Here is a 26,135-nt window from a genome sequence, read left to right on the forward strand (position 1 = left end):
GTCAATTAAAAATAGGAGTCATTTAAATGTTCTATAAACTGACTAAAATAATGTATTGTTTAATATTTTACTGCCGTCTACAGTAATGTAAGGTCATGTCTCATTGATTTTGGCCACTCCCTTATTCCTGTTCACATAAGTTAAAACAATATCTATCCACCCCTATGAAATGTAATAAGACAGATCTATTTATAAAATGTAATAAGATGACAGATAAAATGAATACCTCATACGCTGTTAAAATACAGCTATAAAAGTTCAGCTGGTCTCCTCATTTAATGAGCTAATTGTTGCCATTGCAGAAGTATAGAATCAGAAATGGCAATGCCTCTTCCTCCTCACTCACTTCTCGTTCCTGTTCACAGATGCTAAGTCGGCTCAAATCAAGACCCTGGTCAGCTTGAGTGACATCAGCAGCCTCTCTGTGAGTCACCATGGTGACGGGGTCCTGGCACTGCACCTCAGCCAGGTGAGACACAAACTGGATTCTTAATGAGGGCCCTTTCCTAATGTAGTTACACGTTAAACACAGCCACGGACACACACAGCCACGGACACACACACAGCCACGGACACACACACAGCCACGGACACACACACAGCCACGGACACACACACAGCCACGGACACACACAGCCACGGACACACACACAGCCACGGACACACACACAGCCACGGACACACACACAGCCACGGACACACACGCAGCCACGGACACACACAGCCACGGACACACACAGCCACGGACACACACACAGCCACGGACACACACAGCCACGGACACACACAGCCACGGACACACACAGCCACGGACACACACACAGCCACGGACACACACAGCCACGGACACACACAGCCACGGACACACACAGCCACGGACACACACACAGCCACGGACACACACAGCCACGGACACACACAGCCACGGACACACACAGCCACGGACACACACACAGCCACGGACACACACAGCCACGGACACACACACAGCCACGGACACACACACAGCCACGGACACACACAGCCACGGACACACACAGCCACGGACACACACACAGCCACGGACACACACAGCCACGGACACACACAGCCACGGACACACATGCAGCCATGGACACACACAGCCACGGACACACATGCAGCCACGGACACACACAGCCACGGACACACATGCAGCCACTGACACACACAGCCACGGACACACACAGCCACGGACACACACAGCCACGGACACACATGCAGCCACGGACACACACAGCCACGGACACACACACAGCCACGGACACACACAGCCACGGACACACATGCAGCCACGGACACACACAGCCACGGACACACATGCAGCCACGGACACACACAGCCACGGACACACATGCAGCCACGGACACACACAGCCACGGACACACATGCAGCCACGGACACACACAGCCACGGACACACATGCAGCCACGGACACACACAGCCACGGACACACACACAGCCACGGACACACACAGCCACGGACACACATGCAGCCACGGACACACACAGCCACGGACACACATGCAGCCACGGACACACACAGCCACGGACACACATGCAGCCACTGACACACACAGCCACGGACACACACAGCCACGGACACACACAGCCACGGACACACATGCAGCCACGGACACACACAGCCACGGACACACACACAGCCACGGACACACACAGCCACGGACACACATGCAGCCACGGACACACACAGCCACGGACACACACGCAGCCACGGACACACACGCAGCCACGGACACACGCAGCCACGGACACACACAGCCACGGACACACATGCAGCCACGGACACACACAGCCACGGACACACATGCAGCCACGGACACACACAGCCACGGACACACACGCAGCCACGGACACACACAGCCACGGACACACATGCAGCCACGGACACACACAGCCACGGACACACATGCAGCCACGGACACACACAGCCACTGACACACACGCAGCCACGGACACACACAGCCACGGACACACATGCAGCCACGGACACACACAGCCACGGACACACATGCAGCCACGGACACACACAGCCACGGACACACATGCAGCCACGGACACACACAGCCACGGACACACATGCAGCCACAGACACACACAGCCACGGACACACATGCAGCCACGGACACACACGCAGCTACTGACACACACAGCCACGGACACACATGCAGCCACGGACACACACAGCCACGGACACACACAGCCACGGACACACATGCAGCCACGGACACACACACAGCCACGGACACACACACAGCCACGGACACACACAGCCACGGACACACACAGTCACTAACACACACAGCCACTGACACACACAGCCACTGACACACACAGTCACTGACACACACAGCTACTGACACACACAGTCACTGACACACACAGCCACTGACACACACAGCCACTGACACACACAGCCACTAGCACACACAGTCACTAGCACACACAGCCACAGAGACACACACAGCCACAGACACACACAGTCACTAGCACACACAGTCACTGACAGACACAGCCATGGACACACAGTCACAGACACACAGTGTCATTAATCTTACCTATTGTGCGCTACCATTCACTATAAACATCACAAATGTGCAGTTTTCAAAAAAAAATATGATGCAGCAAACATGTACCTTTAAATAATACATCTGATAAAGTTTTCAATGTGCTTCCTTTGTATTCCAATAAATCTGTTCCACTTGTACTTCCTCGGGGGTTTCACTTGAAAATACAGCCCTCTTTCAAACTGCCCATCTGAGAGCTCTGTAGTGAAGTGTATGGAATGGTTGTGTTTGTTACAATTAAAGTTAAAGCCTTTTCTCTGTGTCTTGTATAAACATATTCTCAGTTACCCACAATGGCTCATGCGTGGCAGGGCTCTGTTTGTAATGCTAGAGAGGGGATATGGAGGATGGGGTGAGGAGAGCGATGGAAAAGGGGGTGGTGATAGGGAGATTGGGAGAGAGCGAGAGAGAGAAGGAGGGGTGAGGGGATGGAGGGGAGATTGGAGAGGGTTGGGAAAAGGGGGGTGGGAATCGGGAGAGGGGAAATTGGGAGACCCAACTGGTCAGCTGTCCTGTGAGCTCAAAGCAGACACATGCAGGGCTGGCCTTTGTCCTCCAGGGGGCGGTAAGGGAACATCACTGGACATTCTAAATTGGAGGGTAAAACAGAGGTACACTTCTAAACATGTAGTGTATCTTGGTTAAAGCTGAGCCACTGTGTGTTATTCCAGGTTCACGGTATTATACAAACAGGGGAAGGTGTGCGTGCGAATCATGGAGAGCTCAGAGAAAGAAAGAAGACGAGCAACAACTTAATGGAGATCACCATTTCCAAGGAGTGCTCGGAACAGGGACAACCAATAAGAAACTGTGACCTAGGGTTCCAATCCGGGGCTTCCAAACAGGCGTGGCTTTATCAAACTCTTGCCACACCTCCAGGCTGCTGGACTCTGAATTCTCATTAAAGAAATCTCTGTTTGCAAGCTGTGCTTTCAGCTGGTGTTACACTTCCTTGAAATTGTCCCCGCCCCTTCCTGTCATTAACTAACCAGCTGCTGCCAGTATTGACTGACTAACCTTTCACATGTTGTGTGTACGATACCATTGTTGTCTCTGTTTAAAGTATGCCCAACATTCTTGAACCACTGCAGTAAAACGTCACTGTATCTGCTTCTGAGATGTGCAGTGAGGTAGTTTGTAATATGATCACTAGGGGGAGTGCAGCTGTTAGTTGCCATGGTTAGGGAAATCACAGCAAAATAGCAGCTGTGGAGTATCTGGGACTCACCTCCATCTGTCTGTTGGCGTGTTGTCAAGAACTAGTGTTCACTGCAGACAAAACTAGACAAACAACTTCCGTTTCCTATCTATAACTATAGTTTGTGTGTCAAAAAGTATAGTTTTAGGAAAAATAACTCATTATTAATTGTTTTTGTAAGTGGTTGTGTTAAGAAAGGTTATGAGGCCGGATGTGTAATGCAGATTTTTGTAAAAAAAAAAAAAAAAAAAAAAAGTCTTTAATGAACTCCCAGAGGTAAAGCAGCTGTTCATTGTACTAAAACCAAACAGCGCTACAGATTTAAATCCTCTTCAGCACTCTGCGTGTTTTCATTTTGTAACATTAACGTGGTTTTCTCTCCTTAAAAAAATCAGGAGTTCATACAGAGGTGAAAATGTGAACCGCGGTTCTAAATAGGTACAGTTTGAACGCATTGTTGATACAAATGGGCTTCTTTACAGATAGTGTCAAACACAGACTCACTTTACCTGCGAGAAAAACAAACGCGGCCTCCGCGGGGTTTAAATGAGACGTGCCAAACAACAACATTCAAGCTTTCTTGTTATTATATAAATATAATCGTACACAGCTGACAAAGAGGAAGCACAGAATGCGCAATCGACACTGAACTCATTCGGCAACATGCGCTTCGTGTTTCGGGTTAAATATTTGGACAAAGGGTCATTTTCAAGTGAAATGTTTGCACAAAAGTTCACGAAGTGACCCATTTTTTTTTTTTTTTTTTTTTTTTTTTGTACTTTTTGCCACAAAACAATTTGCATAGCTTTCGCAAAGGCTTTTTTCACCGGAATGACGTATCTAGAAAAACACGCTGAGTAAATCTGTGGACACGATCCCTCGCTTGCTTTTTAAGCAAGGCTTTTAGAAGTGCGTACTTGTGCGCTGGGGGGTTGCCTGGCTGCGGTAAGGTGTGTGCAGGTAGAGAAGTCGGCGGTGACTCGCTCTGACAGACTGACTGCGTAATTGAATTAGGCAAAACTGCGCTCTGCAGCTTCTGGGGTGGGTGACACTCGATTTTCAAACACAGAAACAACTTATCACAGACTTTCAGGACTACCTGCGCCGTGACCGAAAGCGTTTTCAGTTGTTGGTTTTGTTTTTAATCATGCACGCCGAGGTCTTGGAAAGGCAGGCGACCCCGAGAAGGCGAGTTTTCTCCAGGTGTATGAGCGAGGACGGCGTTTTAGACTACATGATCAAGGAGGTGAGTGCGAATTTTACATTGCAAAAACAACAGACCAGTGGGTGCGAGCTAATTTCCGGAATTGTCTTCCGAACTACTATGAAGTTTTGGTCTTAAAAATTAATGCGTCGCAGAACAATAGCTCCGTGTATATGATATTGCTAAATGTAGACAGTGTGGCCCGGCTGGTCCCTATGTATTTATAAACGCGTTTTTGGAATTTTGAATATTCCGAAACATGCTTTTAATACTGTTTACAAACTCAATGGGGTATTTGTTCACGGTTTGTAACGTACTGGACTGTTTCCTCTCACACATTTTACAGTTCAGAAAAAATGACCACAATTTCCAGTACGGTGTGTTATTAATCTTGAAGTATGAGACCGCACTACATGTAGGGGTTGGGAACATGTCGTGTAACCGGCTCATATGGATTGTGACGGGCACACCCTGCCGCTGTTTTTTGCCTGTCGATTTGACAGATTTTGATTGGTCTGTCAGGGGACGGCTGGTTGGCATGTACATATGCAAACACATCGCTACGGCGTCACTAACGAGCTTTGCTGCAGTTTTCGGTCCCTGTTTAGGAATGTAGGTCACAGTTGGAAGGTGTTTCTTTATCCAGGGCTACATAAACTAGTGACATTTCTCAAGAAACTGCCTTACATTTCAAAATGACAAACTACAGCTGTATGCGGTGCTGTTCCTGTGACCGCCCTCCCCCTGTAAGCAGATCCATTCAGGTGTGGAGAATGGGCAGTAAAGCACTGTGCTGTTCCAGTGACTGCCCTTCCCTCCCTCTGCACGCCGGTTCATTCAGGTCTCAGTGTGAAGAATGGGCAGTAAAGCACTGTGCTGTTCCAGTGACTGCCCTCCCCTCCCTCTGCACGCCGGTTCATTCAGGTCTCAGTGTGAAGAATGGGCAGTAAAGCACTGTGCTGTTCCAGTGACTGCCCTCCCCTCCCTCTGCACGCCGGTTCATGCAGGTCTCAGTGTGGAGAATGGGCAGTAAAGCACTGTGCTGTTCCAGTGACTGCCCTCCCATCCCTCTGCACGCCGGTTCATGCAGGTCTCAGTGTGGAGAAAGGGCAGGCTGAGTGAGCACACAGGTGCTGTAGGTCAAGCTCACTGCATGGTCTCGCTGCAGTCGCACCATGTGAGCACAGGTACCAGGATGCAGCAGTTTATCTATATTTGTATTGAAGTGACTCAGACACTCTGGTTTAATCCTTAGTCTTGGTTAGGGTGCTTTCACCGCAGAGCAGGAGCTGCTCTTCAGTTTCAGTTTCTTTCTTGAATAAACTTTAAAAACAAACCGAGGGGCCGGATGAAAGGGACCCAACTGGTATCCATGGAACAGGGAAGTGAGGAGAGATTAGTGCTGCAATCAGAATGACTCAGAATTATTGCAAATACCACATCCACAATTTGACTTTGTACTTGTTCCCATAGGGGCAGGGATGGGAATAAGACTCCTATTGCACAGCAGTTTCACCCATTCCAGCCACAGGTAACAAGCTCAGATGTGTCTTACTAAACCCACAGTAAAACCAGGAATGGATCAAACTCCTATGCAATGGGAGTCTTATTCCCATGCCTGCATAGGGGGTATATTCACAGTAATGAACTTCTCTATTGCCACATTCTTAATCCTATGGAGGCTCACTTGTGTAATTTTGCTCATTTGAAGGCTTCCTCGTTGCATCTGTTTTTGAATGTCAGCGCTGTCTTCAAACAACTCCTCTTTTAATATTGATCACACCTCATCATGCTGGAGACTCAAAGGGTGAATTGCAACAAACTAAAATCTGCAGATGATTATTATTATTATTTATTTCTTAGCAGACGCCCTTATCCAGGGCGACTTACAATTGTTACAAGATATCACATTATTTTTACGTACAATTACCCATTTATACAGTTGGGTTTTTACTGGAGCAATCTAGGTAAAGTACCTTACTCAAGGGTACAGCAGCAGCGTCCCCCACCAGGGATTGAACCCACAACTCTCCGGTCAAGAGTCGAGAGCCCTAACCACTACTCCACACTGCTGCCCTGCGGTTAGTTCTTCAGGACTAGACTAAACTAGTACACTAGTTAGCACCAATTGCAATGAACCAAGAACCTCCAGATAGTCCCCAGGTGCCGATTAAAAATGTTCCCAATTGAAACGAACTCCAGATGATGACTGCTGCCCCTTAGATGTACCTCATAGATGGTACTAAATTAAACCATCAAACTCTGTAGACTAAGTAGAAGAGTTTTTTAGTCACTCTAAGGTTGCTAAATTGAAATCATGGCGGTGGATATTGTCTGTAGCCGACATGTTAATTGTTCCCGTAATTCGATTGGTGCAAAGACGAAGGCGAGTACGTTTATGTTTTGTATGCTCAGAGTACAGGCTGGCTGAATGATATCCAGATATTCTCGCTGTTTACAAGATCCATTTGCTACATAAAATGAACAGGAGTTTAAAAGGAGATATCGTTTCTCCAAGGCGGCAGTCAGAAGAGTTGCTGGAACCCTGGCTGCACACCAGAGGAAGAGGAGGCCTCTTATTGACCCCATACTTCAGGTTTTAATAGCTCTGCGATTTTCTGCCAAGGCATGCTTCTTGCATGTTTGGGGGGGTTGCGGGGTTGGGGGGGGGTATGATTAACATCCACGAAAGCACAGCTTGTCATGCCCAATTAAGAGGAGCAACGAGATATTTGCACTGCGTTTTATTCTACAGCTGAAATACCTGGAGTTATTGGAGCCATAGACACACACAGCTGTATTCGTTTTCACAGGCAATATAAGGATCCGAACTTCATCAACAGGCATAGCTACACGTCAGTCAATTGCCAGATGGTGTGTCACCATCATCTCTGTATATGCAACGAGGTAGCACGATGGGCCAGCAGGACGCGCGATGGGCCAGCAGGGCGCACGATGCATGGATTTTTGAGAATAGCTGATTTAAAACTACAATTCCAAGAAGGCTTTTATCACGATGTCCTCTTGGCTGACAAAGGCTATCCTTCAAGGAGGGATCTTCCCACACCGGTGCCAAATCCCACATCGCCTGTGAGCTGAAATACAGTAGGAGTCATAAGAAGGCAAGAGCAGGTATTGAGAAAATGTTTGGAATATTAAAACAGCATTTTGCTTGTCTCTTGTTTGGTTTGCGTACCACGCCCAGCAGAGCAGGCCAAATAATCATTGCATGTGTGGTTACTGTACTTCATAATGAGTCAATCAACTGGGATGACCCCACCATGCCTTACCCAGGGAGATACCAACCAAACCCTGAGAGTTGACACGGTTATGATTGGACCTCGACCAGAAGAAAGGGAAGGACAGGCATTTCCAAGGAGTTTAACATCACCACTTTTCATAGTGGCATGCGAGTACAGTGTTTATATATTGTAAATTAAACTTAATCACCAGCTGTAATAATTCAAAGAAACTATCTCATGCAATAACTCAAAACAAGTTTAATGTATCAAATCCTTTGCAACCCCCTTCAGACATCCCCCGCGACCCCCAGTTTGAGAACCACTTTATTAGGCTGATCTGAAACAAAAACACCAAGTTATCAAAAGTGCTGAGCCATTTAAAGTGGAGATATCAAAAACACAAGCTAAGTTTCAAGAAACAATTGGGGCAGCCTTGCCCAGCACAAAGCAAACAGGCACAACTGTAAAAGCGGTGGGGGTCAAGGTTGCCCCAGTTGTTTCTTGAAACTTGGCTTGTGTTTTCAGGCACAATAAAAGTGGATCGAACTTGCATCAAAGTGTTTGAAGATGACGCTCTCAGTGACAAATGGATGTTTAAAATGAGCGAAGTTGTTGTGGGCCTGTAGGATTCAATACACAGGGGAGAGAAATAATAATGTGGAAATAGACAAGTTAATTTCTACAGATGTACCCAACGGTAGTTGCTTTAAAGATGAAAAAGGTTCCATTGTAAAGAATTATGTTTTTGTTCATCACTTATAGGCAAAATTCTCATGTCCTTTTAACTGGGTCCTTTTCTGTTGGAACTGCCCTTGGGAAATGATTCAGTAGTATTAGCAGTAGACTCTGCCATCTGTAGCAATGTTCACTGGTGCTGTACAAACTTCAACAGCTCTCCCATTGTTTATTGTATCCAGCAGCTACAATACATTCAGCTGCAGTGTTCCACAGCTCAATTCTACACTCTTCTCTAAACCCTTGGGGTCTCTCCTCTACGTTCTCCGTTACCCACAGATCTCTGTGAACAGTCAAGTTTGATTCCACAGGTAGTTTTAGCCTTTAGACTGCAACTTAGTTATAGGCAAGGGTTTGTTTAGTAGAGCTCTGAAACAAGTCCTCTACACCCATCTAGCAAAAAAAACTTCAAACTCCTTTGATTTTGCTATGAGCCCTCTATAGATACTTTGGATTGTATTTGGCAGTAATCAAATAAACGATCAATTTTTTAACCCTTCAGGTATTGCATGCATTGGGTTTATTTTAACCCTTCAGGTATTGCATGCATTGGGTTTATTTGAACCCTTCAGGTATTGCATGCATTGTTTTTGATAAGTCTGTGTTAAGGTGCTTTGACTGTGATTTCATGAGTTGCTCTCCAGTAGCATTGGTCACAGTGCTGTTTGTTAGTAAGAGGCAGCACCATCTAGTGCACAGCAATGTCTGGCCTGCAAAACAAATGGGAATCTGTATGCAAAGTGGCCTGTCACTCGATGGCGCTGATCTAGCCCAGGTTACACATATCTATGGCAGGCAGCTCCTGAACTCAAACTCTTTAACCTGAAAATTAGGTAAGCACAGTATTCTTTTATGTATGTGATCTTTTTCTGCTGATCTCTGTTCTAGTCACACCCTCTGAATGTTGTGTGTCAATGCCAGAGGCAGTACAGTCAGCACAACAGGAACAGCAACTAGTCTCTGGTTTGAATGACAAGTTGTAGAAATCAAGCAACTGGTAGGCCTGTGTCTGGGCTCGCTTTTGTGTTCCAGCTTTATTAACTGTGATACTGGAAATGAACTGGTCAGGCTACACAGTTTGCTGGACTCGATTTTTTAAGTGATTTATTGTAAAACATTTCTACTTATACAATTGCCATTAAAAAAAGCTAGTTATTTCACGTTTCTGCCATTTCAGATCGGTATTTTTATTAAATAAGACAATGAAACTCTATGGGTTTAATTAATGCACTAGAACTGCATTTCTGCAATTTTTTTCATGCTTTGCTTGCAATTGAGCTGCATTTTAAGATCTCTCCACGATTTAGATAGGGCCCTCATTAATTTCAGTATTATATCATGAGTTGTGTTTCGGTGGGAGCACTAAAATCATCACGACGATGCTTCCGCCTCTGTTGTGCTAAGCCATTGTGTGTAGCCAGGTAATATGTTGCTGTTTGAACAGCATCACTTCTGATTGTTCATTCTGCCCTTTAATCAGAAAGGCAGGCTTTAGTACCACATTGTCCCCCATACCCTGGAGAGTCTGCCCTAGCCTGTGGTCTCTCAGGTGTAGTTTGATGTTATTTACTTTTTCAAAGAGCTTCACATTCTTCTTCACCTACACTAAAAGTAATGGGACAGGTGAATACCCTTATAAAAGTTTACCACGTGGTCATTATGCCCTTTTCCCATGCCTGTCCTGTACCACACCCTAGTTTTTCATGTTTTTGCCTCTTTGGGCTTTACAATGCTTTACCAGTCACTGTGCTTTATCACACTGTGATTTTACCATGGGAAACGTTTGTAAGGGTAATTGCAGATCAAATGGGGCTGCGGATTATAGCACATCTTACATGCATGCAAAACATTTTACTAAAATTCCTTTTTTATCTTCAGGGTAAAACAGTTTCTAAGATTCAGCCCCTTTTGGCACAGTGGTTCCTCCCTCACCTGTGATCTTGTGCCAGGTCTTGAAACCGGCATGGAATTCCTCAAGATAGCAGCGCATGTTGAAAAACTGCCACTGATGAAAGCACTGGCTGGAAATGTTAGTCTACTTGACTTAGTTTCTAGATAAGTGCACTGGCTGGAAATGCTTGTCTACCTCACTTAGTTTCATACAAGTTTAATATAATATGATTTTTGAATGTATAACTTGGAACAATTTTCATATGCTTAAAATTAATTTTTGAAAACAGAACAGGTTTTAGCTTTTCTATGAAAAATCAACAATAAAAATGTGGTATCATTTTAAAAAATTTGACATTTTCCGAGCAGTTTTATGTGAGATTGCGTTGCAGATTAAGGAAAGATAATTTTTTAAGTGTACCTCGTTGCAGCAATACCATAATGCAGCACCAGCCCTGCTGCACCCAGGCCTGGGGTTCAGAACTCCCTTCAGTGAAGTTTATTGTTATTGAAATGATCTGGAGCCTGGAGTTTGAGCAGGGTTTGAAACTCACTCTCCCTGCTGCTGCTGCACCCAGTCCTGGGGTTCAGAACTCCCCTCAGCGAAGTCTGTTGTTATTGAAATGATCTGGAGCCAGGAGTTTAAACTTAAACTAGGTCTGGTGCACCACAGCTATCCCTATAGCAGCTCAGAAGAACTGAAGGTCAGATCGTCCTTCGCTCCCCAAGCCAGTCGCCTCTTCACACCCAGGAGCTTCACACCACAAGTGAGCTTTAGAGGCTGGTAGGACAAAGGCCAGCCCTGCTGGTGTCCGCTTGAGCTCACCATGCGGCGGGCAGCATGATGAGGAGAAACAGTCCCTGATTGCTTCCCTAACCCATGGGAGTGCCAGAGGCAATGCTCCCTGTGGGATCCCCAGCAAAAAACCACCTCTCCCCTGACTGTAGGATTCACCCTGCACACCATACAGCCGTGTCTTTACCAGGGGAGACAACCAGAGACCCCTGTGTCCCCCTGTATGACTCACCCTGCACACCATACAGCCGTGTCTTTACCAGGGGAGATAACCAGAGACCCCTGTGTCCCCCTGTATGACTCACCCTGCACACCATACAGCCGTGTCTTTACCCAGAGAGACCATTAGGGACCATGTTCGGCTAAATTTAAATTTAATCTTCAGAATCGCTTCCAAAATGTGACGAAAAGGATTATGAAACATCTAGGCAGCAGTGGCACTGATAACCTTTAGCTTTAAACGGAAATGAATCAGAAATGACCACAAATACTTTCAGTACAATCAATTCTAAACAAACTATGGATAATATCAAGATAATAAATGACATCCCTAGTCTTTATTTGCATCCCTGCTGTCAGTGATCTAAAACCAGTCCCCTGTAATGTCTTTAAAAACGTCCTTACCTTCTTGTGTACATTGTATCTGAGGTTCTGTGTGGGTGTGGGTGTGTTCACCCTCGGTGTGTTTCCACAGTCACTGCTCTGGAATGTAAAGACTACGCCCTCCACAAATCCTCTGCACGTAGTTTACTGTGACAGGATGTGGAGAGGTCTTTACATCAAAGTGTGGCGTTACAAAATTAGCAACATCAGTAACGATCGCATGAAAACGTTGACTCCTTTAATCATTTTAAATGTAAATGTATGAATCCTAAAGACTGACGTTGAAGGCACTAGCCTGTATGTGTCAGCCTGGTGGCTCCAGCTGTACTGAAGCAAGGCTCAAACTGATTGCATCATATAGAGGAAAATAATAGGTCTGAAAATAATAGATGTACAATAAAGGGTTTGGCACGGAATGGTTAATAAGTAACTTCAGAATATATCGATCATTTTAATATGCGTGCTGTTATTCTCAATGTTTCTTATTCACTTACATAAGTGTTTTTCCTTTGTTAATGTGACGATGAATTCCTGTTTTTCAATTCCAATTACTTTAAGTCAATTCCCATTCCATTTTAATCAAGTCCAGCACATCATTGAGCAAAATTGCAATTAGCTGCATTCTGTTCAAATGAGCTTCTCACAGTGGCAACAAATTACTTCAATTGACGTCACTGTTAGTCAGTCAATTAAATCAGCTTCAAGTGAAAGCAGATGAACACTCACAACAACTGTGTTTCTAAAATAAAACAAACCAAATCCGATTCCTTCGATGGACTTGAAAGAGAGGACCTGACCCGCCCCTGGATCTGTAATGTAGGCTTGATCAGCCGAAGTGTCTTTATATGAGCACGGGCCGGCCCCAGCTAGTGCAGCAGCGACTGACAGCAAAACTAAACTTCATCCAAAGAGGCAGACCACTAGACAGCACTGACACGTCCTTCATTTAAAGCATCTTGCACACTAAATTAAAATATACAGTATTTTTGTGTTTTAAATGTATAGTAATTGTTTGGAATGATTTTGTAGTTTTGAGTCTGGTCTACTCAGTCTCTCTTTGTGTTAGCTCTGCACTATTGAGATGTACCTGTGCTGGCCCTGTGGGCACAAAGTGAATAAACTAAAGTAACAGCTGCCAAGACAGCCAGGCACAGCCATGTGTGCTGTGTACACATTAGACCTCTTAAACACAGATCAGTCTTGTTTTATGTGGTCCTGAGTGACAGCAGGCAAGGCAAGGCATTATTTAGAGAGTCCAACAACAGCCCTTTAAAAACCACAGCACAGATCAGCTGGAATGTGTGTGTTGACAGGACTGTGTGAGGGTGCAGGAGCTCGCTGGTGTGCTGAGCAACACGGTCGAATTGGGAAGTTACTAGGTGAAGCATGTGTTGCTGTTAGGGCATTGCTATGCGTCATTGTTGTTGCTTGGTTCGTAAGAGCATAAGAAAATTCAAATCGCCCTGTTCCTAGTAGCTGATTGATCTCAAAGCGTTGTCAAGCTGGGTCTTAAAGGATCCCAATAATGCAGCATCAACAACATGACTAGGTAACCCATTCCATATCCTCACCACTCTCTGTGAAGAAGTGTCTCCTCTGTCCTAAGTCTGTCACCACTTAATTTCCAGCTGTGTCCTGTGGTCCTGGTGCTGTAATAGTGAGGGTTAACTTTGTCAACTCCTTTTGAAGACTTGAAGTCCCCTCTAATTGTTCTAAAATTCCCATCCAGGGTTACAGAGCTCTTTGTTTTATTGAGCTTTCCGTATCATCAGCATAAATGGAGGGAACACCTCCCCAGGATTTGGTTCACTTGAGCTGAAATAACCATTTCATTTTTTTTGTGTAAACTTAGGAAAATAATGTTTTAAGTCGAAGAGTCATATCTGTAGGAGTCGATCTCTCCTAGTTACAAACACTTATTGTGCAGGTTTAAGGAAATAACTAACAATGTAAATGAAATATGATTAAATACATTTCTATTAGCACTGGAACGAACATCATTCATCTTTCAAAAGTTACAAAATACCCCAGTTTGGGGGTGTGCTGATATCCAACGTGGGGGGTGTGCTGTTATCCAGCGAGGGGGGGTGTGCTGTTATCCAGCGAGGGGGGGGGTGCTGATATCCAGCGAGGGGGGGATGCTGATATCCAGCGAGGGAGTGTGCTGATATCCAGCGAGGGGTGCTGATATCCAGCGAGGGGGGGGTGCTGATATCCAGTGTGGGGGTGTGCTGATATCCAGCGAGGGGGGGATGCTGATATCCAGCGAGGGAGTGTGCTGATATCCAGCGAGGGGGGGGGGGGGGGGGTGCTGATATCCAGCGTGGGGGTGTGCTGATATCCAGCGTGGGGGTGTGCTGATATCCAGCGAGGGAGTGTGCTGATATCCAGCGAGGGGCTGTGCTGATATCCAGTGTGGGGCTGTGCTGATATCCAGCGTGGGGGTGTGCTGATATCCAGCGTGGGGGTGTGCTGATATCCAACGTGGGGGGGTGCTGATATCCAGCGAGGGGGGGGTGCTGATATCCAGCGAGGGGGGGGTGCTGATATCCAGCGAGGGGGGGATGCTGATATCCAGCGAGGGGGGGATGCTGATATCCAGCGAGGGGGGGATGCTGATATCCAGCGAGGGGGGGATGCTGATATCCAGCGAGGGGGGGATGCTGATATCCAGCGAGGGGGGGATGCTGATATCCAACGTGGGGGGGTGCTGATATCCAGCGAGGGGGGTGTGCTGATATCCAGCGAGGGAGTGTGCTGATATCCAGTGTGGGGGTGTGCTGATATCCAACGTGGGGGGGTGCTGATATCCAGCGAGGGGGGTGTGCTGATATCCAGCGAGGGAGGGTGCTGATATCCAGTGTGGGAGGGTGCTGATATCCAGCGTGGGAGTGTGCTGATATCCAGCGTGGGAGTGTGCTGATATCCAGCGAGGGGGTGTGCTGATATCCAGCGAGGGAGTGTGCTGATATCCAGCGAGGGGGTGTGCTGATATCCAGCGTGGGAGGGTGCTGATATCCAGCGTGGGAGGGTGCTGATATCCAGCGAGGGGGTGTGCTGATATCCAGCGAGGGAGTGTGCTGATATCCAGCGAGGGAGTGTGCTGATATCCAGTGTGGGGGTGTGCTGATATCCAGCGAGGGGGTGTGCTGATATCCAACGTGGGGGGGATGCTGATATCCAGCGAGGGGGTGTGCTGATATCCAACGTGGGGGGGATGCTGATATCCAGCGTGGGTGGGTGCTGATATCCAGCGGGGGGGGGTTGCTGATATCCAGCGAGGGAGGGTGCTGATATCCAGTGTGGGAGGGTGCTGATATCCAGCGAGGGAGTGTGCTGATATCCAGTGTGGGGGTGTGCTGATATCCAGTGTGGGGGTGTGCTGATATCCAGTGTGGGGGTGTGCTGATATCCAGCGTGGGGGTGTGCTGATATCCAGCGTGGGGGGGGGGGGGTGCTGATATCCAGCGAGGGGGGGATGCTGGTATCCAGCGTGGGGGTGTGCTGATATCCAGCGAGGGGGGGGGTGCTGATATCCAGCGTGGGGGTGTGCTGATATCCAGCGAGGGGGGGATGCTGATATCCAGCGAGGGAGTGTGCTGATATCCAGCGTGGGGGTGTGCTGATATCCAGCGTGGGGGGGGGGGGGGGTGTGCTGATATCCAGTGAGGGGCTGTGCTGATATCCAGCGAGGGGGATGCTGACACTGCCATTTTACTTGTGATCTGACCTGCTTTCAAAGCCAGAATAAACCCAGACCTGTTAGATACCAGGTTACTGAAAACTGAATACGTGTGATAAACACCTCAGAGTGGTGAATTGGTGTGTCAGATACCTTCTGGAATAGCTTGTGGGTAGAGAGCTGACTGTGTGTGTCTGGTCTGTGTTTCAGGGTGAAGGGCCACTGTCTGCAAAGCGAGGGGCCCGAACACAAGCCAGACGGGCGCACCTGAAGAGCCTGGAGAATGAGAAGCAGCAGGTGAGAGAGAGGCAGGGCTGTGAGGCTCCGTTACTGAGCTCTCCTGCAAAGTGGGTGCAATTTACCAAGAATATACGTTTATCATAAGCCATGTTTGAGAAATCAACCACAGATGTCATCCTGTGCTGAGAACACAATTCAAAAGTAAAACAAAAAACCTTTATATGTTTAATAGTACAGCTCAGGCCAAAAGTTTAGCAGCACCGAGGATTTAGGATTGAGGCATAGTTATATAAAAAAAAAACAACTATGTGAACATAATTTAGATATTTTATTTGACATCATGTTATCAAAGAAACTACAAAATTATATTGCAAAAGTCTACATGAAGCCATAATAACAGTACAGTAGAAATGTCACATTTTTCAGTTTGTCAGTTTTTCATTCAGTAAATGGAAAACTACAAAGTGGTATGTAATTCAATATGTTAACGTAACATTATTCAGCACCTTTCATTCGACTTTATGAAGCCAAATGTGTTCTCTGTATAGAGTGATGCAAACCTTCTGTCCATAGCTGAACCCAGACTGCAGCAGATCACTCTTACAGGCCAGCAGAGACAGCCCTGTGTACACTCTGCTTATCAGCTGCAATTTGCACATAGGGGAAAATAAAGGCAATGCTTCCTTTTGCATTTCTATAACATCTACATATTTTATTTGACAATGATGTTCCAGACTTTGCACTGGAGAAAAACTTGTATCTATTCCCTCGTTTTGAAGAATACTGAATTCATCAAAACTGAAGCTAATTGAAGTTTTTGGAAACGTGGGCTCTGGTAGAAGAATATAATTACAGTTTGGTATCTGCTGTTTGTTTAAAGCTTCTGGAAGGCTTGCTGCATCATTAATTATAGTCTCTGAACTTAATGGAAAAACTGAAGTAGGTGTTTACACACAGCAGGTGTGAAAGTGAAGTTGATCAGGAACATTTTTCCTCAAACAGGCAACACTAGCAGCACCATAACTCCCATGGTGTGTGTGTGTGTGTGTGCATGTGTGGGTCTGTGTGCGTCTGTGTGTTGTGTGTTGCGTGTGCGTGCGTGCGTGCGTGTGTGTGTGTGTGCGTGTGCGTGTGTGTGCATTTTAATACATGTAAGGACCATAGTTTGTTTAAACATAAAGAGAATTCAGAAACTTAAAAGTAATAAGATCTGATATTCCAGTGAAAAATTTAACTGATCTGGTTGGACGCTTTCTTTTGAAGGGTGATCAGACAGTAAGTGAACCACATGAGACGTGGTGCGTTGATCTGGCAAACTTACTTTCTTATCACCATGAATATTAAAACCAAGAAAGAGTTTTAAGGATCATTATTTAATCTGCAGTTTGTCATGCAATTTTTATATTTTTTTTCTAAAATTAAAAATCAAACCCTACAATTTTTTATTTTATTTTATTAGTTAAAAAAAAAAAAAAATCATAGACTGCATAAATTGGCATAAATTTATCTTACTTGGCTGTTAGCAGGCATGCTCACTATTGTATAATATATATAATGTTATACTCTGTGATTCGAATTTGTATGCTATATATATATATATATATATATATATATATAAATTCTAAATACTGAAATGTATTATTTTTCTCAATAACAGTTGGCAAAATTCAGTGCTTACCCGGCATATTAACACCCCGCCTCTGCTCACTAATGATTGGACAGCTGTCAGGTCTTTCACTTTCCCATTGGCTACTCGCTCGCCTTCAATTTTCATGCAGAATACCGTGAACGGCCTCTGCTTGCTTATGATTGGACAGCTGCGTAAAACTTGGCAGATATTTGACTCTCCTATTCGTTAAACTTACTGTCAGTACCTTCAACTGTAACTGACACAGTTTATGTCCCACCCAGCTAATTTATGATTGGGCTACTGCAGAGAAAATGCAGATATTCAATTGGTTGATCGTATCGCAGATGCCCTTCAGGAAATATACAAATATGTCGAGAACGTAAAAGCACAGCATAAGCGAGCAGTGCTGTCAGACTGCTGTGATGCTTTTGTTGGAAAAACGTGTTTAAAGCTTTATTTATTTTCCCACGCTACGACCCCCCCCAGAAATGTGTTCACGACCCATAGTTTAAGAACAGCTACCGCGGGCACGATGGCCTGGCTTCTCGGGCACCACTTTGAGGACCACTGGTGTAGTGAGATTAACAGAAGACTAAGATGACGAATGCATGTTCAAGTTCATCCCAAGCGTGCTCATTTGGATTGAGGTCCAGGGATTATGGCGGTCGTGTAAGATGTCTCTGAAGTCTCTGTCATGCTCCTCAACCCAATCAGTTCTGGCACTGTGGATGATTATTATCTTGAAAGTAGCCATCGGGGGTTCAGCATTGTTGGGTGGATCCACAATAATGCTTCAGTAAACTACAATATGAATTTGGCCTTCCAGCATAATCAAGGGACCCAGGGTATACCAGGAGAACACGCCCCCCACCGGGGTGATAGAGGCCAGGCAATGAATACAGCACCTCTCATTCAGAGAGTCCTGTCACTCAGGTGTGCTGTACCTCCTGTCTACAGCAGACTGAGCCTTGCAGTGTGTTTGTGTCGTCACTGTGCTCCTGTTTACTTTATACTAGAAGTAAATGCGTTGTGTGTTACTGTTCTAAGAGATGACATCTCATACAGCTTGGGGAAAGCTGGGCGGTTCTGTCTGCTCCAAATGTGCAAAATGAGTCTTACAATCGCCCAACATGTAACTTATTATAAATCACAAAAATGAACTACCTTTTTAAAGATCTTTTTTTTTAGCTTTTGGACTATACTGTGTTTTCTATGCATGGAATCACATCTGTATACAGGATACGTGTACTGGAATTTTGAGTTGTTTATAAGGAGTTACAAGAAATTGCATTTAGTTATGTTTCTGCGTATTTTCCCAATAATCATTTATTAATTTCCCTCCACCACCCTTTTAGACTGAAGAGGAGGAGCTGGTGTTGAAATCTCTAGAGATGGTAAGGATTTGTATTGCAATAGCACTAGATTTAAAATATCACAAAACCTTTAAATTGTGCAATAACTTTCAGCTCTTCTTGTGGGGTGGTTTCTGAGAACACACAGGGTGGGTGCGTGTCGTGATGCAAATCAAGTCCCCTCCTTCCCTTCTTTTTTTTTTTCTAGGCTGAAGAGTCTTTTAACCTGTCCTCATGGCTCATGTCATTAAGTCCTGGGATCAGCCTGGTTGCTCTTCTCTGTACCTCGAGTGCAATGATGTCTTTATTACAATGCAGTGACCAGAGCTGCATTCTAGGTGGGGTCTAACTGGACTTCCACACCTTCGCAATATAACTGAACATTTGATTTGAGTTGCCTCACCACATTGGCGAGATGCTTTCAATGACTCCACTATAACCCTGAGATCCTTTTCAAAGTCTTCATTCCCTATTTCCATCCTATTCATTTTATACTTATAACCTAGATTTGCACGCCCAATATGCAAGACTTTACATTCTTAACATTCAAATGAATACACATGTGTGCTGAGTTACAGAGAAGGACCAATACTTGTCCAGTACTACCCTCTCCTCTCTTGTCCAGTACTACCCTGTCCTCTCTAGTCCAGTACTACCCCTGTCCTCTCTTCTCCGGTGCTACTCTGTGCTCTCTTGTCTCTCCTCCAGTCTGATGAGAGTGAGCTGCAGGAGCAGTATGAGGAAGCCCTGCAGTCTGTGAAGCAGCTGGAGGTCCAGCAGGGGGTCCTGTGCTTCGAGGTGGACTGGCTACGGGACGTGCTGGAGGGGACGGAGGAGCAGCTCGCTGAGGCGGAGAGGCAGAGCCGAGACGCATACCTGGTACCGTCCTTCAGATCTTTATAAAGACAGGTGATGCGTGTGAGCACATGGGTGTACAGAGCTGTGTAACAACCCGGTTCTCCTGTGTTTAGGAGATGGAGCGCGAGAGACAGGCCAAGCAAGAGCTGGAAGGAACAGTGAGGAGGCTGCTGCAGGAGCTGGAGAGGCTGAGAGAGGCAAGGACTAGAGGAGAGAGTACAGCCCACTGCATGAGGCCTTACTGATGCGTACAGCCCACTGCGTGAGGCCTTACTGATGTGTACAGCCCACTGCATCAGGCCCAGTTGATGAAATCCCCAGAGATGGTCATCCATTCATTTGTCCACTTTACATTTTTTCATATATCTGGAAAACCGATTATCCAGTTGGGATCTGCCTTGGTATTAACATTATTTCTCATGTTATTTAAGTATTAGTTCAGTGGCCGTATGGAGTGTGTGTCTGTACATGCATTCCCCAGCTGTAGATCACACATGTTGCATAGAGCTTGATAACTGCTTATTCCACTGTGATGAAAGCTGCAGTTATTTGGAGTTATTTCCACATACTGTAAACCAGTCATTGTAATATACTTTACCATCATACTCGCCCCGTATTAGCGTGCCTCATGCCATCTAGGTCTTAAGTGTCACTTATCTAATTTTCATGAAACTATTCCTTGCCATTTCGTCATGTTGATCTGATCTTGAATTTGCAGTGGGGGGTCGATGTTACTGACGTACTTGCTGTAAGAGTTACGATGAATAGTAACACTAAACTGTTTGTTAATTCCAGGAGAATTCCACCAATCAGGTCACAATGGTGGAGAAAGCTTGTGGGACAGAAGATATGGAAGGAAGCTGGACTGTGAGGGAGGAGAGGAAAGGGAGAGCTGGAAGGTACGGCGAAAGACAAGGAAAATGGGAAGATGGAGGAGGAGAGAGGGAAGAAAACAGAGATGAAGAGAGAATCCAGGAAGAGAACCACCAGGATCTTGAAAAATACCAGCTTCCTGTTTATAAAACCAGCGCCGGCAGCATTCCAGACATTCCCAAACCTCCCGGTGAAGTGAGTTTGGAAAACCGGGAAGGGAAATATTCCGACATGGGATGGGAAAGGGAAGAAAAGACTCATTTTATAAAGGACATGGAAAACTCCCAGCAAGAAAGAGTAGTTCCTGACGACAGCCAGGGAGCAGACTGGGACTCTAGTGAGAAACTCGAGGAAGAGAGAGGGAAAGAGGATGATAAAAAGGTAGAAGAGACTGCTGGAAAGAGGGAGTTGAAGGCAGGACCAAAGGAGGATGAGCAGAAACCAGGGAAATTGGAGACAAAAGCCGGAGGAATTCTGTCATCCTTTTTTGGAAAACTAAGTGCGAAGCCTCTAGATCTCAAGACTGGAAACCCCCAACAGCTACAAAAAGAGGAGACGGCAATCCTGAACCCTGAACACCAGGTGGTACTAGAGAGCAGTGGAAACACAGTGACGGCAGCAGCAACAGAGATGGGGCTTCAAACAGGGAGCCAGCATAGGAGTGCAGATTCAGGACCGACTCAAACACAAATACTGCTAGTAAACAGAGCAGGATTGGAAGGGGGTGGAGGGCAGGCACTGGGAGTTCCTAGCACTGCAACAGGAGATGAAGGGGGGGTAGCAAAGGGGGGCGGAGATGGAGTGCAAGTCATAAAGGGAGAATGGAGCAGGGTGTCCATAGATGGAAGCACAGATTTAGCCACAAATTCTGATTTAAATAAAGATTTATTCACGGTTTTAGCCACGGATTTGGGGAAGACAAATGCAGAGCCAGACAAGGGGATAGAAGAAGCCGTGCAGGAGAAGATTGCAGATCTCAAAGCAACTGAGGACAAGGAGGAAGATGAACGCGCCATGGTCAAACTCGAGAAAATGTTCCACAAGACTTTATCCAAGTTTCCCAGCTTCCGTGTTTCAGGGCCACCTAGTGATGAAACAGGAGGGAAACGGAATGTCATTGGGAAAAGTGGGATCTCGGAAGAAGAGAAGAAAAATTCCAATGAGATCAAAGAGAATGCTGAGGAAACCAAGGAAGATCCACTGAAATGGGATGCCCGGGATGAAATGAAGATGAAAGAGGCTCGGTCTTCTTCCGGGGAGGACGATATGCAGGACTGTCTGGAGAGGGTGGACGGAAATCTGGAATCTCCTTTTCTGGATGCTTTGGGAAGCCCGGAAGCAGCTGATGGGCAAACCCAGTCATTGCAAGGTCAGGAATCTACCCCATCCATGAATTCCCCTCCCAGCGACCTCTCCCAGTCCCGGGAATCTCTGAATGAGAAACACAATTCCGGGACACAAAGTGGGAATAGTCCGGAACCCTGCAACATCTCCTGAAACATTCCCCAGGGGTTTTCAAGCTGATGGAATTACTTTAGATTTGTTCACGTATTTTATGTTCTTATTTCTAGATGTTTATTTGAGGAGCACAACTGGGACACCGTGTCACTCTCCCTCTGTCCGTCTCCACCCCGCATCTCAACACTTTGTTCTGGGTTTTTGTATAAATAATCAAATATAATAATACCATTTCCAGGTATCTGATTGTCCAGAATGGTTTTTACCATTTAGAAGAAAAAGACCACTACAGCATTGAATCCTCAGTAGGACTGCTTGAAACTCGCACTAGCCCAGCGCCGGGGTTCAGAACAGTCTTCAGACAAGCATATCATTGAAATGATCAGGAGTTTGATGTTAAATAACGTGTTTCTCCCTTATAGCTGCATGAACAGCTCTTATTAGCAGATTCTCCAGGGTCCTAGCCCCTCCTGCCCCTGCTCATTTCAATAATATTCCTGTACAGGGGAATGTCTGAAGCCCAGGACTGGGTGCGGGGCTAGTGCAAGACTTGGAACTCCCACCCTAGTGTAAACTACAGTAGCAGACAAACGAGTTAGGATCTCTCTTGTTAGCCACTGCTCTGAAACTTCAAGCAAAACAATGCAAGCATCAGCCAAAGAGTACAAACCTCTCATTTTAAACACTTCTTTTAAGGTTGGACTTGGACCGTTTGCTTGTCAATGATAGACATGTTAAACCACATTACTAGAGGAAGAGACTGCCCTGCACTAAGGACTGCTTTTGAGAACTACCTTGAATTCTGTTATAAAATGTGCCAGCAGTTGGGCCCATGCTAAACCCTTCCATAGTTACCTGGGTGTTTTCCGATCGATCCATTGAAGACTCCGGTTTTGAGATTTGATCATCTGTTGGATATCACCTGTAATACCTGTCCTGTCATTTTCTTCTCTGTAGTGTAATAACCAGGACTAGATCAATCAAACCCGTCGCATATCTTTTCTCCAGTTTCTTTTTGTGTTGTTTGTATCTGCACAGCAGCGTTCGGTGGCAGATACAGGGTATTATAAATTACTGTATTAAAGATCTGTCGAAACTCCAGCTCTCCTGTGTAAAAATAGCTCTGACTTCACCAGGTGATGAAGGAGATGTTCGTGGTCCTGAGATGCTTCTAACACCAGATTTCGTCTCATTACTGTTTTTAACTTTTGTTTTAGCTATGATATAAATATATGTAGAGGTATATTGTTTTTAATATGGATGTAAGAATGCATGTGCTGTTACGGTGATGCAAATGTGTTGGCTGAAGAATAAAAATAGTATTTTTATTATTTTAATATGTTTCTTTGTAACATTTCTTTGCGATCTCAAGTTACAAGCTACAGTGCTTAGCTGTGGGAGTTCTCATTATTGGATTGCCTGCCTGTAAAATCTCATTAAGGAGTTATTAACTCTGCTGCAAGGCTTTCATCTGTCTTCGTAAAAGCTCCCACACACTCCTTCCAAGCCATTTTTAAAGCAGCTTCAGGAACTGTAGCAGCATTGGTGAAGCACTTCCTCATAGTGAGGCCCTCCTTCATTCTAATAGTGTGAGACTGACACACACACACACACACACACAGAGAAGAGCCCGCTCTGTAATAACGTGAGGCTGACACACACGCACACACACATACAGAGAAGAGCCCACTCTGTAATAACGTGAGGCTGACACACACGCACACACACACACAGAAGAGCCCGCTCTGTAATAATGTGAGGCTGAAACGAAGAGGACATTTGTAATGGATTTGTCCATTGTGTTTATAAATGACCTTGCACGTTGTTTTAAACAGGGAAGGTGGAAAACAATTTATAAACATGTACGCTTCGTTGCTGTGTAATAAAAGCGATGCCCTTCAGATGACTTATTATTTTTAAATGGCATCTCTGACACACACTGAGTAATGTATTCCAGCTCTCTGGACTGTGAACAAGCAGATTCGTCTCCATCTTCGTATTGATCTGCCTACTTGCAGACTTATCCTGTACCAAATGCTGTGCCTTTTGTTATGGGATGTGCATTACTGTTCACTAATGGAGAAGATGAGGTCGCATTTCAATTAAACCTAAAAGCTGTACCTTTAGAGATTCATTAATTAACTCAATGTTAAACTAAGGGGTTGATCTGAACCCATCAGAATAATCCACAGCATGTTCCAGGGCCACCATTGAACCAGACATAAACATGTGACTTGAGTATTGAACACCAGCTGACCTTCTCCTGAGCTGTTGTGGGAGGGGAATGTAAATGGCCATTCTGAACTGGGGAGGGGAAACCTGTATAGCTCTCAGATGTGATGACTGCTGCTAAACTAAGAAACTCAAGGTCTCACTTTGATTGCTTTACTTTCGGATGTTTCACTTCTGAAGTCATTTCACCTCAGCAGTGTCTTCTGGCTCGTGTTACTGGCTGAAAAGCATGTCAGTCAATAGGGGAAGCAGCTGGTTGGTTAATGGCAGAAAGAAAGCATTGAAGGGGTGGGGCCAATTACACCCTCCAGATGACCAAGGCAGTTCAGCACTGTCTGAAAGCAAAGCTTGCAAACAGATTTGAGTCAGGACGACTCGTGATCTTATTCCATCCTTGTCTGTCGAATCCTATGTTGACCCACTTGTGCAAATTTGCAGGTCATTTGATCTCCTTTGCATCCATTTTGAATAAGCGCCATCTTTAAAAAACAAAAAAATCATATTTATCACATCGTACTGCTAAACAACATACTGGAGTTATTTAACGATGGACCTGACATTAGAAACAGATGCTGAGGAGTTTAATAAAATGGGCAGGATTAGCCTACGTGGGATTCAATGGCAACAGACTGCTTCATTTCATCAGTCTATCCCCTATGCTACTTATATTAAAGTTGAAACAACTTCCAGAGGAAATATTTCATTTTTGTCTGTCGCTTGTAGGCAGAATTCTCATCTTATAGACCTTGTCCTCTCTTTGATCTCTAGCAACACCATATGTGAAAGCCCTCCCAGCCTCCTTGTAAATTGTAGGTAAATCTAAAATGGACCATTCTTGGTCAGTTGCATGAACTAACAGTATCTACTACTGGAGATGATCCTGCGGTCGATACAGAGGACTGTACTAATGAGAGGCTGCAGGATAGGTTCATTTGCAGTGAATGGACCACTTCAAGGTAGACTGCAGGTAGGTATTAAGATGTTCTCAATTGAACACAATGTATTAAGTCTTCGATTCTGATTGTATTCATAGTACTAAAAAGAAACTTGGCTATAAAAGGAGAGATCAAGTCTGGTAGAACTGTTCAATTCTCTACAGTACCACAGATTTTCATTTCCATTTTGATTGAGTGTTCTGGGTAAGTCAAACTGACACCTCATTATCTCCCTCTCTTCAGTGCTAAAACTTAATATCCTATTAAATGTGATTTATTGTCAAATGTAAATGTGCCTATTTTTACTTCACAAGAAGCGTGTTCATAAATAATTCACAAATGAGATTATCTGACATTATTTAATGAATAAATATAAAAATGTAACATTAAAAATAATACTGTCTTTAGCTTGTGATCAAAACTCTACAAAGCAATACTTTGTGCAGCACAGAAACCAGGAGCGGAGGACACAGCTGTCAATGAAGTGGAGATTCAGGACAGAAGGAAGGAGACACTTCGTCACAGCCTGGTGAGGTTTTGGAATGGGTACCTAGTCATGCTGTTGATGCTGAATCACTGGGATCCCTTAAGACTTGGCAAA

General features: G+C 45.2%; 1 protein-coding gene across 1 annotated transcript; it reads left to right on the plus strand.

Moving 5' to 3' along the window:
* Positions 1 to 4,124: 4,124 nt before the first annotated feature.
* Positions 4,125 to 23,704, plus strand: LOC117401123 (trichohyalin). The gene is made up of 6 exons (XM_059013283.1): positions 4,125 to 5,050; positions 16,167 to 16,253; positions 19,182 to 19,220; positions 19,887 to 20,057; positions 20,150 to 20,233; positions 20,832 to 23,704. Exons 1-6 carry the CDS (start codon positions 4,952 to 4,954, stop codon positions 22,404 to 22,406), a joined length of 2,055 nt encoding a protein of 684 aa, XP_058869266.1. The 5' UTR covers positions 4,125 to 4,951; the 3' UTR covers positions 22,407 to 23,704.
* Positions 23,705 to 26,135: the final 2,431 nt, after the last annotated feature.

The sequence above is a fragment of the Acipenser ruthenus genome, chromosome 45 (assembly GCF_902713425.1).
Source record: "Acipenser ruthenus chromosome 45, fAciRut3.2 maternal haplotype, whole genome shotgun sequence".
Lineage (NCBI taxonomy): Eukaryota > Metazoa > Chordata > Actinopteri > Acipenseriformes > Acipenseridae > Acipenser > Acipenser ruthenus.

Excerpts from the sequence above, each read along its gene's own strand:
- LOC117401123 (XM_059013283.1), top strand. The coding sequence starts at position 4,952 with ATGCACGCCGAGGTCTTGGAAAGGCAGGCGACCCCGAGAAGGCGAGTT. Across the intron at positions 20,058-20,149 it reads AGAGCCGAGACGCATACCTG|GAGATGGAGCGCGAGAGACA; the intron begins GTACCGTCCTTC and ends TCCTGTGTTTAG. Across the intron at positions 20,234-20,831 it reads AGCTGGAGAGGCTGAGAGAG|GAGAATTCCACCAATCAGGT; the intron begins GCAAGGACTAGA and ends TGTTAATTCCAG.